At 46.3% G+C, this 12,242-nt stretch overlaps 1 protein-coding gene and 1 long non-coding RNA gene across 11 annotated transcripts in view; one reads left to right on the forward strand and one right to left on the reverse strand.

The window, feature by feature from the left end:
* The window catches only part of LOC105748721 (zinc finger protein OZF-like), a 69,007-nt gene that overhangs the window by 45,670 nt on the left and 11,095 nt on the right, over positions 1-12,242 (forward strand). For 2 of the 10 annotated variants that reach the window (XM_033411855.2, XM_049703268.1), the window contains 2 exons: positions 9,290-9,328; positions 11,278-11,404. The exons of 3 other annotated variants lie outside the window; for them this stretch is intronic. In XM_033411855.2, the coding sequence (XP_033267746.2) occupies positions 9,290-9,328; positions 11,278-11,404 (166 nt within the window). Of the gene's footprint in view, positions 1-5,352; positions 7,114-9,289; positions 9,329-11,277; positions 11,405-12,242 lie in introns of those variants that run through there. 5 more of the 10 variants (XM_049703267.1, XM_049703271.1, XM_049703273.1 and 2 more) reach the window with 4 other exon arrangements.
* On the reverse strand, positions 29-2,123 carry LOC125962697 (uncharacterized). The gene is made up of 3 exons (XR_007474273.1): positions 1,948-2,123; positions 568-664; positions 29-185 (listed from the first exon to the last, which is right to left on the reverse strand). It is a non-coding gene; the product is annotated as an uncharacterized LOC125962697 (long non-coding RNA).

The raw sequence follows: 12,242 nt of genomic DNA on the forward strand, positions 1-12,242 counted from the left end.
CTTTTTTAAAAATTATTTTATTTATTCACTCATTCATTCATTCATTATGCGCTACGTCTTCATTGGGGCCCGCGGGCTTCTCTGGTTGTGGCGCGCGTGGTAGCGTAGTTCTTGTTCTGCAGCCGGCCGGGAGAGGCTGTCTCTGTTTCTTCTAGGAGCCTGGGGCCCAGAGGCCTGGAGAGGAGCTGGCAAAGGAAATGCAGAGGCTCTAATGAAGGAGGCGAGGCATGGGATGTTCCTAAAGGGAACGATCCAGATTTCCCTGTTGTGTTTTTTGCGTCTTGTCATTTAAGATGCTCGGAACATAACAAGTGGACGTACTGTATTGTAAATTTTTTAATGTTCGTATTCTGCTGCCTCAACATCCCCACAGACTGGCTGTGAGCACATCCCCACCCCACCACCCCACCCCGGGTGACTGGGTACACCAGAGTGTTGAGGCTGTGGCCCCAACTCAAGTTCCCCTTCTTGTCCTCCCATGACTTAGTGACATTCCAACCCACCAATGAAATCCTCCCATGACTTCTGCCTGGGTACTCCGCCCTGATCCCCAGTAATGGCACTTACCTAGGGGGCCCCACTCTTCTGCTTCGTTGAGGATGCTCTCCAGGTGCTCCTCCTATATGGCTCCTGTGTGGGGTGGCATGCCAGTCTCTCCTAGGACCTGTGAATATAATAAATCCTTTATATGCCTCTAAGGGTACAATTTCCACAACTGTGTTGTAGTGCTCCATAAAGACCCCACAAGTGGGACTTATTTCTCTCTTCACCATATGGGGGAGTAACACATGATATGATATCACTCAGATACAAAGTACCTTCACTCATAGCCGCAAACTAATAAACATTATCTTGTTTCTTTTCAAATACATGTGGATGGAAGCTTTACAATCAGTTTTCTCAGTTTCACTATGTTTGCTCAGAGTCAAGAGAGAAAGGGCTTCACACATGGTCATTACTGGGATGTTGGGGAGGAAGAGGTTGGTGTCCCTAAAAAAGATGGACAGTAGTGAAATCTTTTCTATAAACTTTTAAATAAATTAATGAAGTTCATCAAAAGTAAGTTGGGAAAATATAGGGTAGATTTTTTTTTAATGAGGGTGATTTGACATAAATTATAATTTTAAGCATATGTTATTATCCAAGTATCTTTATTTTGTCTCTTCTGTTTTTTGAAGAGGTATTCCCTTTAAAGGGAGATATTGTTTTGTAGACTGCATTCAGCCAACAGGAACACAAAGGAAAACCTGAAAGCACACACTGCAATGTCATTCAGTCACAAACTGCATGCTTTTTTTTTTTTTTTCTGGCCGGGCTGCACGGATTTCGGAGATCTTAGTTCCCCGACTAGGGATCAAACCTGGAGCCATGGCAGTGAAAGTGCCAAGTCCTAACTACTGGACTGCCAGGGAATTCCCAATAAACTGCACTGCTCTTCAACTCTATGTAGCTCAAAGCTTCAGAGATAATTTTGTAGGCTTCAGTATGTGCAATCAAGGAACAATTAAAAAAGAGTTAAGCCAAGATCATGACAGGGGAAATGGAAGATATCTGTCAGGATGCCAAGTCGGAAGTAGATGATGTGGTATTCTGCCTGTTTCCCACACAAAATAATTCTTTCCTGCATGAGTACATCTCAGTGTTTCTGTTGAAACCCCAACAAGTCCAACTATTTTTTCCATATATTTCTAACTCAATTTCCTGAAATAGATACTGCTATGGTCTCAATGTTTGTTTTCCCCTCAATTCTTATGTTCAAAACCTAATGCCTAATGTCATGATATTAGGACATAGGATACTTGGTAGGTGGTTAGGTCAGAAGGGCTCTACCCTCATGAAAGGAACTGTGCCCTTATAAAAGAGGGCCCGGAAAGTTCACTGTTTTTACAATGTGAGGACATGGCAAGAAAAAGGAGGCTTTCTATGAAACAGGAAGTGGGCTCTCACCAGACACTGAATCCATGGGAAACTTGAGTTTGGACTTCCAGCCTCCAGAGCTGTGAGAAATAAATGCCTGTTGATTATAAGCCACCCAGTATATGATGTTTTCTTACAGCAGTTCGAATGGACTAAAACAGATAAAATTAATTTTAAAATATGAGACTTATCTGGGACTTCCCTGGCAGTCAAGTGCTTAAGATTCAGCACTCCCAGTGTGGGGGGTATGGGTTCGATCCCTGGGAGGGAAACTAATATCCTGCTTGCTGCATGGTGCAGCCAAATAAATAAATAAATAATAAAATAAAATAAGATGGACTTCCCTGGTGGTCCAGTGGGTACTCCGTGCTCCCAATGCAGGGTGCCTGGGTTCGAACCCTGGTCGGGGAACTAGATCCCGCATGCATGCCACAGCTAAGAGTTCCCATGCCACAACTAAGAGTCCGCAAGCTGCAACTAACAGCCCACATGCCACAACTAAAAAAGATCCCGCATGCCACAACTAAACATGCCACAACGAGGATCCCACGCACTGCAACTAAGACAGGGCACAGCCTAAATAAATAAATAAATATTTTTTTAAATAATAAAATAAAATAAGAGACTTATCTGAAAAGAAGAGCCACTTACTAAATGTTTTTTCCTACTAGGAGAGTGCCTACCACGATCACAGTCTTAGTATGTGTGCAACAGGGGCACCTTATCCCTGAGATAAACATTTCATTATTATTTGAGCATGATGTTAGTGGTCCAAATAATTATCCTGAAAAATTGCTAGAGTTGAGGGATCAAGCTCTTGCCTCCCTGATCTTTACAAACTGTATTTTGAGGTAACTGAACGGAAGATTATGGAAAAACTCTTCTTTACAGAGGATTTCTAGCTAATAAATGCAGAAATAGCAGAAGTAGGTGAAATGTTTCAACAGCTTATAAAATAATCAACGACATCAGTGCATGCTGATACAATAGATAAAATAGATAAAAATACAATAGATAAAAGATGCATGGAAACTTGGTACCTGGAGAGAAACGCTAATAACATTGGAAACCAAACACAAAAGAGAGACACCCAGACATCAGAACAGGCTTATGTGATACAGTCACAATTTCTTAACATTGTATGTGGAGTATTAAGGCCAAAGGATGAATCTGAATTTCAAACTTGTTTGGATGGCAAGACTATTCACTGAAATTGGAAATGAATTTCTGTTATTCATGATGAGTTCATGGTGTGTTTAAGACATTCAAGTGGACGCTTTGGATTGAGGAGGTTGATGGGCATTCGGAACAGAATTAGGATCTGAGTTAGGGCTGGACACAGACACTTACCAGCTGGCTGAGCAGAATGAAGGATGTTTTGAAAACAAGAAATATGAAAATATTTTTCTTCTTATTTAAGAATTTACTGTATATCTACACTAACTTTAGAGCAACGGGAAAGCGTAGAGAATGTAGATATTTACAAACCCTAATAATGTCAATTTATTTCCTGTAAAGTTGCCAAAGGCATGTAAGGGGGAAAGGATAATATATTGAACAAATTTGCCGGAAAAATTATATGGTGGGGCTTATGTTAAAAATAAATTTAGGGGGCTTCCCTGGTGGCGCAGTGGTTGAGAGTCCGCCTGCCGATGCAGGGGACACGGGTTCCTGCCCCGGTCCGGGAGGATCCCACATGCTGCGGGGCGGCTGGGCCCATGAGCCATGGCCGCTGAGCCTGCGTGTCCGGAGCCTGTGCTCCGCAACGGGAGAGGCCACAACAGTGAGAGGCCCGCGTACCGAAAAAATAAATAAATAAATAAATAAATAAATAAATTTAGGGACTTCCCTGGTGGTACAGTGGTTAAGAATCTGCCTGCCAATACAGGGGACACGGGTTCGATCCCTGGTCCGGGAACATCCTACATGCTGTAGCGCCACTAAGCCTGTGAGCTGCAACTACAGACCCCGCGTGCCTATTGCCCACGAGCCACAACTACTGAAGCCTGTGAGCCACAACTACTGAGCCCACATGCTGCAACTACTAAAGCCCATGTGCCCAGAGTCCGTGCTCCGCAACAAGGGAAGCCACCGCAACAAGAAGCCCGCGCACCGCAACAGAGTAGCCCCCGCTCTCTGCAACTAGAGAAAGCCTGCACGCAGCAACGAAGACCCAGCGCAGCCAAATATAATAAATCAATAAAATAAATAAATTAAAAAAAAAAAGAATGTTGCCTTCAGTAGCTCCCTGGTGGTCCAGTGGTTAGGACTCGGCCGTGGGCCTGGGTTCAATCCCTATGCGGGGAACTAAGATCATGCAAGCCGGGCAGTGGGGCCAAAAAAAAAAAGAATATTGCCTTCTCAGGTTTTAAATCTTCCTCTTTTTAATTTGTAGTACTTAAAAAAATAGTAGTACTTATTGAATTTATTATTTATATATTAACTCTTTTAAAATTATAGGTAGCTCAATATCTCCTTAAAGGGTTTTTTTCTTGTTTCAATTTTAATTTTTTTTAAATAAAAGAAGCCTGCTATTATCATATAGTTTGTGCATATGCTATGAAAATTTTTATATTTGCTTTGAGAACTCCTGCAAGGCATGACAAATTAATAGTGTTGTAGAATGTGAAATAAAATGGAATCACTGATGTCAAGGGGTTTTAACGTGGAGTTGGGAGGCTATTAATTAGTGGACATCCTGCACCTCCCCACCTGGTGAAACCATGAACTTTTGATCTGAGCCAACCTGCAAATATTCCAAGGACTCTGCAATAACACTTGCAACTTGTCACACTAATGGACTATTACTTCCCTCTAGTGATAGTCTTAGTACACAATCCTGTTCAACCAAGACTAACTTCTGCCTCCAATTCCAATTAAAATTCTGTAATACAAAACTCTCTTTGCATTTAAAATCCCCTGTATTTTACTCCCTAGCAGAATACCTTTTGGGTTGCTACTTGAATGCGTGTCCCGAATTGCAATTCTGTGATCCCAAGTAAATGTGTTGTGCTTGATTACTGCCTCTCAGGTTTACTGAGGTGGACAGTATCAACGATAGACTAATGTTATCTAACTTTATGTAGTTATTATTTTAGACAATAATGAAGCACACCGAGATATTTTTTTGCATATAATTCCCTTTTTCATTCCAAAATCTTATTGAATTGATTTTTCTTACTTGAAAACTCTTCCAAGATTTTCATAAAGAAACAAAAACAACAAATAAGGACTGTGGCTTGTCTCAGTCTTTTCACAACTGGAATGCATTTTTTTCTAATCCTATATAAAGTTTTATGCTGAGAAATACGAGCTAAAGCAGAATTTTATAAATGTTATGGATACAGGTTTTGCTGGGTCTAATTTTATGTGTTTTATTTAATTTTTTTTTAATTTGAAATATAGTCGATTTACAAGGTTCCCTTAGTTTCAGGTACTGTAAATACATATTTTTCCTGGCCTCGCCATGCACCTTGGGGGATCTTATTTCCCTGACTAAGGATCGAACCCGCCCCCGCTGCAGTGGAAGCCCGGAGTCTTACCCACTTTACCGCCAGGGAAATCCCTTGACGCGTTTTTAATTTGTCCTTCCCGCACCTACTTGGCCCATTAATGCCCAAACAGGTTGGGGGTGGGTCTAGTCCGCATCGCACTCGGTGGCTTGAGGGGAACTACATTACCTAGAAGACTGTGCGCGGATCGGCTTGTTCTCCGCACCAATGAAGACCCCAAACAGAGGTTCTTCCGGGATTGTGAAATACGAGGGGACGGAACTTCCGGTGTCTTTCTGTTGGCGGCGGTTTGGGGACTTTGCTGCGTTTGCAGGACCCAAAGCTCTAGATCACTAGGTGCAGCCCAGGTAACGGAAACTGGAAAAAGCTCGAGGGGACGCCGTCCACACTCCGCGGGAGTGAGCGGGATGCGGAACCTGCTTCCGGAATATTCGGGCCACGTTACCACCATTATCCCGCCGCGCTCAACGGGTCCTACGGCAACCAGCGGGCTACAAGACCCGACCTGTAAGATCGGATCGTAACAAACGGACCGCGAAACAGAGGAAAGCTTCAAGTGAGCTTTATTAGGGAGCGCTCCCGGGCGAGGTTCACTGGTCCGAGAGAAAGGGGTCAGAGAAGTCGCGCCCAGTACTGGATAAGAGGGATTTTTATTGGGGTAAAAGCAGAAGGCGGCTTGCAAGGGGAGGGGGTAGTTTGCTATACAGGGTAATTCCTTATTTGGTGAGGATACAGCAGGGCCAGGTGTTGGTTGGTCTGTTGTGGGGCGTAAGCCCATTTTCCCTTCCCATCAGCCCCATTGTTTTCTGGGCAGGAAGTTAGAGTCTCTTGTTGATTCCCAGAACAGGTGAGGTCGTTATGTCCCAATGCCTCTCCTACCTCATACTGGTCGATGTTTACTCTTACCCCCCGGGCCTCCTTTCACCCGGGCCAACAGACCTTACACGACCTAGGTGACTGTTGGGGCCCCCCAGATCCTGACCCGAATCCTCAAGCCTCCAATGAGGGTCTCCTGTTCAGGGCACTGCGGTTCAGGCCCCTGTCTCCAGAACTTTAGGTGTGCGTGTGTGGTGGCCCTATTTCTGACAGGCCGTGTGGAGAGTGTTAAAGGCTGGGGGCTTGGCACGTGCAAATCCTTGGAGAGTCACAAGAGCCAGGAACATTCTGGAAACCTGGGGTTGGAGTCCCTTCTTCAGAGACGTGGCATTATGGAGGAGTCATATGAGCCCTTCTGGGCCAACAGTCGGCATTTTGGAAGTCATGGAGGGTTGTGAATAAATCAGGAAGACACACTGAGTTAGTTTTAAAGTATTTCAGAGGCTGCTCAGGGGAGAACAGACTGGGAAGGGGGAGCTGAGGGTGGAGGCAGGGAGACCTGGGAGAGCCTAGTGCATTCCACTCCAGAGAGTAAGTTGGTTTCTGGACCAGAGTGGTGCCTATGGAAGTTATTGACCTGAAACAAATAGCCTCCCAGCTATTTCTTCTGCAAAGATGAGTTTTTTTCGGGATCATCAGGGAATTGCAATTGAGATGTGCGGCCATGATGAACTAACACTTTTATAGAGATTAAAGAGGGAAGTTAGAAGGGCTATAGTCACCAGAGTCCATGGCTTTTCGTTGCCTGAGTCCTTTCCAGGAGAGAAGAGAGTCGTCTTCTTCCTTTTGGATACTGTTATTGTCTCAGGTCAGTAAGGGCTCCCCCTTCTGGTGTGCCAACTCTAACTGAGGTTTCTGTTTATTAATTTTTTACAAAGGAATACAACTAATAAGGTTCATAATAAATCTGCAAGATAATTGGCAATGAATGTTGTTCTAAGTAAAAGGACAGAGTAAAGGACAATAAAGATTTTCTTTTGGCTGAGCATCTGGAAGACATGTCAGGGAGAGATTAAAATTGGATTTTGGAGGGAGTTCCCTGGTGGTCCAGTGGTTAGCACTTGGCGCTTTCACTGTTGTGGCCCTGGGTTCAACCCCTGGCGAGGGAACTAAGTAAGATCCTGCAAGTTGTGTGGGGCAGCCAAAAAAAAAAAAAAAAGTAAGGAGTTAACAGTCAGGGCCAATTGGTGACACAGGGGCTGCTGGAGTCCCTAATCTGGAATTGGGGGAGGAGGTCACTAGCTCAGCAATGTCCATGTGGTGACAGCCTAAGTCCTGGACTCTGGCCATGTCTGGACTCAAATTTAGGAGGGAAAGTCTTGTCACTTTTCTGTGCAAGGAGACCTCAGATCAAAGTAGAGAGACCTGGGGTTGGAGGGCAGGGCAAACTGGGTGGGACTTTCTGAGGTTGCCTGAAGATGGGAGGGTCCTGTGGTTCCAGGGCTTTCTGGGGAAGCAAGGGTATAAGGAGTAAGGAGCCTTGCCTGAGATGGAGATGGAGAAGGAGTTGTGAGATTGTATAGATTCACTGTTCTGAACACTCAGCCGACTGCCCACTCCTTGTGGAGTCAGAAAAATGTCAGCCATGCTGGTGGAGCAGCCCAGGCCCAGTCAAGGGCACACGTGCCTCAGCTCTCCCAGGAAACTACAAGGTTAAAAATGTATAGATTTGGCAAGTTAATCTTGTGTAAGCAAGTAATAACTGCTTAAAATGAGAATATATATCTGTGTTATAATAATATATATATGTTTAGGTTTTGTCTTGAGTTCTTCACATAGAGCTCTGAACCCCTTAGAATTGCCTGGGAATTAGGACTGTTTTTGTTATTCACAACTAGCCCTTTTTATCATGTGGAAGTTTATTATAATGAAGTGACATAGGGTGGATTCTCCAGATACCCTCAGGATGGTCCTGCTCTCTAGAAAAAACAAGTGATTAGAAGTTTCAACTCCCAGAACTACCCGGCAACTCCTAAGGATCTGAGGGGACCTGGAGATTAGGTATAAAAACTGCTGAACAATGAAGTTCAAGGTTCCTTCAGATTGGTGAACACATTGAAATTGTGGAAGTGCTGGAAGGGTGGCATGTACTGAAAGGGCCTGGAAACCCCTGATGCCCTCTACCTCCCCCACCCTGATGTAGACGTCATTTCCATTTGACTGTTCCTAAATTGTATACATTACAGTAAACCAGAAAAAGTAAGAAAAGTGTTTTCCTAACTTCATGGGTCATTTCAGCAAATTATCAAAACCGAGGAGGGGTTTATGGGAAACCCTGAATTTGTAGCCAAGTGGGACAGAAGTCCTGGTAGCCTGGGAACCAGGGGTCAGAACTGGCTTCTCAAAAGAGGGCAGTTTATGGGCCTGATGCCTTAAACCAGTGGATTCTATCACTAATTTCAGGTAGTGTAATAATAGGAATGAATTGTAGGGCACCAGGGTGGTGTCATAAAATTAGATAATTGGTGGTTGAGAAAAGATACTTTGTCTCAGAAAGCCTTGAAAGACATGTAAGAAAAACGTAATTTTCAAAAACATTTATAGAAATCTTAATCCTGTGTTCTGTAATAGCTGAATCTTACCATGGGAGAAGTAATAATGCATTTGGTATGTACACATTATGAGACAGACATCCTAAGTGTTGCCATTTACATGAAGACACTGAGACTCAAAGAGGGTGAGTGGGTTCTTTTTGCCACACCACACGGCATGTGGGATCTTAGTTCCCCAACCAGGGATGGCACCCGGGCTCCCTGCAGTGGAAGATTTAAGTCTTCTCCACTGGACCACCAGGGAAGTCCCAAGGACATTGAGTCTTTGTCTAAGCCTATCGAGTTGTCAAGCTATAGCTCTGAAGAGTGAGGATCTGAGGTCAGAGGTCAGCCTCAGATGACTCATGTCCAGGAAAAGGAAGGGAAGAAACAGCTCAGCCTTTACATCCTCACCATAATCACCTTTATCTCAGATACTCCCTCTTTTCACAGGTTCCCATGGTAGAAGCAGCATTTATGGTCCCTGGACAGGTAAGTGGAAGAAGCCCCTGTACCTACCCAGACGTCATCCCTACCCTTGGTCCTGACACACAGATATAGGAGACAGTGTTGTCCTGGGATTATGGGCCCTTAGGTCTGGACCCTGGCATCATCTCAGGCACAGGATCATTAATCAAGGCAGAAGTTGTACAGAGGTGTTCCCATGTGTCCAGTGGAGAAGGTCAAGTGGTGACATGTCCTTGGGCACAGCCTGGAGATGAGACTGAGAGGGGAGTGTTCAGGGAACTGCAGGACCCATGACTTGGGCTGATAAAGACTGAAGTCATGAGTCATTCCTGGGTTGGGAGCCTGAGGAGCTGGGCCTCTCCTGAGGGGGCGGGTCCATGCCATGTTGGCCACAGAGGAGGGAAGTGATCTGACCCTGGGTCTGAAGAGGCTGCTCTGCCTGCCGAGAGGAGGAAGATGGTGGTGGGGGTGGGGGTGGGGTGCAAAGGAGCCAGGGGTCCAGTGGAAGGCACAGTCCTGTTGAATGTCGATTGTGGCTGGATCCTGGCAATGGCTCTGTAGCAGGAGAGGAAGTGAGTTTCTCAATCTCGTTGGTGGTACACCTGACTTTCTGCTGTACAGGATGAGAAAGAGTAGTCTGACATGACCCCAGGATGTTTGCCTCTAAGTGATGGTGGGGACGCCATGTCTGAGACGGGAAGTCAAAAGTAGGAGTAATGGACAGAAGGAATCTCCAGAGTTCTGTGTCCCCATGCTGAGTCTGAGATATTGTCGGGGTGTCTCACAGGAGGTGTCAACTGGGCCATTGGAAACACACCTGGAGTTCAGGGAAGGTGGGGTTCAGGATTGAAGATACCCCTTAGCAGGTGGATGGCATGTGGACCATGTCAGATTCCAGGCCCTCAGGTCATGTGTGGGTGCCATGAAAGTTGTAGTGTGGGGAGGGTGTTCTCCATGGCCTGGCTCATCTCCCTGGGCACAGGGACAGGGGTGGCTGTCATCACTAAGATGGATGAGTCAGTGCAGTGACCATGAGTGTGTGGGGGGGTGCAAGTGGCCTCAGGGGAAGTCCTTGTCGTGGCACAGGATTTGAAAGGGTGGATAAGGTATGGATTCAGAGCAAAGCAGGAATGGAGGTCAGATGACAGAGAGGTAAGGCCTGGGGCATTTTTTTCCCCTCCACAGGTTCAAAGTTTTGTGATGACTGTGGTTGGAACCTGAAGAGTGTGAGACTGGACGACAGACCAGCTGAGGGCAGATGAGCGCAGCTGGGACAGGGTCTTGGGCTTGGCTGGGGGGTGGGGGGCGGGGCTTGGAATGAGAGGAGCAGAGAGAGGAAGGGGTGAGTGCTGCAGGGTCAGCACGTGGGACACTGTGGAGGACTAGGTCTCCAGGCATCTGACCCCACACAATGTCTGGGTGCTGATGTGGGAACAGGGATCAAGGCCTTGTGGGGGTATGGAAAGCAGTGCTGGGACCACCTGTAGCAGCGGGTCCCACAGAGGCCTGGGGAAGCACCGCGTGCTGGGTGGCACATGGGGAACAGAGTGAGGTGCCGAAGGCCTGAGGCTGAGGTGGTGGCGTGGGGGGTCACGGTCGGGCACGTGAGGGAGTTGTGAACCTGCAGGGCTGGGCAATGGAGATGAAGGGAGTGTGAGCATGGACTCAGGGCCTTTATCCCCACACTTTACTCCAGGGGGCTGAGGACAAGTGTCATTGTATGTGGGGTGGTCTGTTTGATCTCAGGAGAGTTGACTCTGAGGAGAGTGGCTGGGGTTCTGTGTGGCAGCCCCAAAGCATCTGTGAGACTGCTTGTCTCCCTCTCTGTTTTAACTGAATGATGTAATGCTAGCAGGTTCCTGTGACATGAGGACCTGGTGTGTCCTCTGAGCTGGGTCACTGGGGTAGACGACCATGATCTGGGGTCCTGGTTGCAGAGGCTGCTGTGAACTCACTTGTCCCCCTCATGACAGGGCCATGTGATCTTTGAGGATGTGGCTGTGTCCTTCTCCCAGGAGGAGTGGGGTCTCCTTAACGATGCTCAGAGACTCCTGTACTGTGACGTGATGCTGGAGAACCTGTCACTTATAGCCTCCCTGGGTAAGGACCCCTGTTCCCACACCATTGCCCCGTATGGGACTCTGCCCTTCTTTTTGCATGGCTCACTCCATCCTTCCCAGCCTGGACCTTGGACATTGCTTACTTCCCCGATTTTCCTGGCACTTGAGCTGCATTCCCCCACCCTGTGTGTGTTCAGCCCTGTACCATAGGCTCTGAAGCCTTTCACAGAAGCCTTTGGTCTCAGAGGCTTGAAGCCTGTCCAGCTGATGTCACTTAGCTTTGCCACTGTTAAGTGTGTTGACTGTTCAGATGTGTGCAAGATCTGTGTCACACATTCTAACCCTTTTTTTGCACTGCCTGTGTCAGGAATTACAGACACTTACATGGTCAGCATTTGTGGTCAACCCTAGATTATTTTTGCAAGACTCCTTAAGGTTCTTCTAGTGATACATTTTTTTTCCTGAAATCTGTCATTGGTTGGTTCACTCTGGGCCAGTGTCTTTCTCCTAATGGCCCTATTTTCCTCTGAGGAGTTTGATCTGGTAGGGCTCATAGTCACCCAGCCTGAGCTGAAAGCTGGAGGCAACCCTGGGTGCCTGACGAGGTAGGCCCCTGTCTAGTCATAGGACAAGGGTTAATTACATCCTGAGCCTGGTGAGCAGGAGCTGTAGGAAGGCATGATATCATTGATGAGTTCTAATCCTACAGGGAAATGTCCTTTGCTCTCTCCTCTTTCAGCGTCAAGACTCATCATGCTCATACTTAATTTCTTTCTTCCATTTCTCCCCATTTTGACACTTTGCCCACTTTTCATTTCTACTGTGATTTCTGACTCCTGTTTTCCACCTTAGTGTCCTCCACACCTCTCCTTTCCCCC

The sequence above is a fragment of the Orcinus orca genome, chromosome 20 (assembly GCF_937001465.1).
Source record: "Orcinus orca chromosome 20, mOrcOrc1.1, whole genome shotgun sequence".
NCBI lineage: Eukaryota > Metazoa > Chordata > Mammalia > Artiodactyla > Delphinidae > Orcinus > Orcinus orca.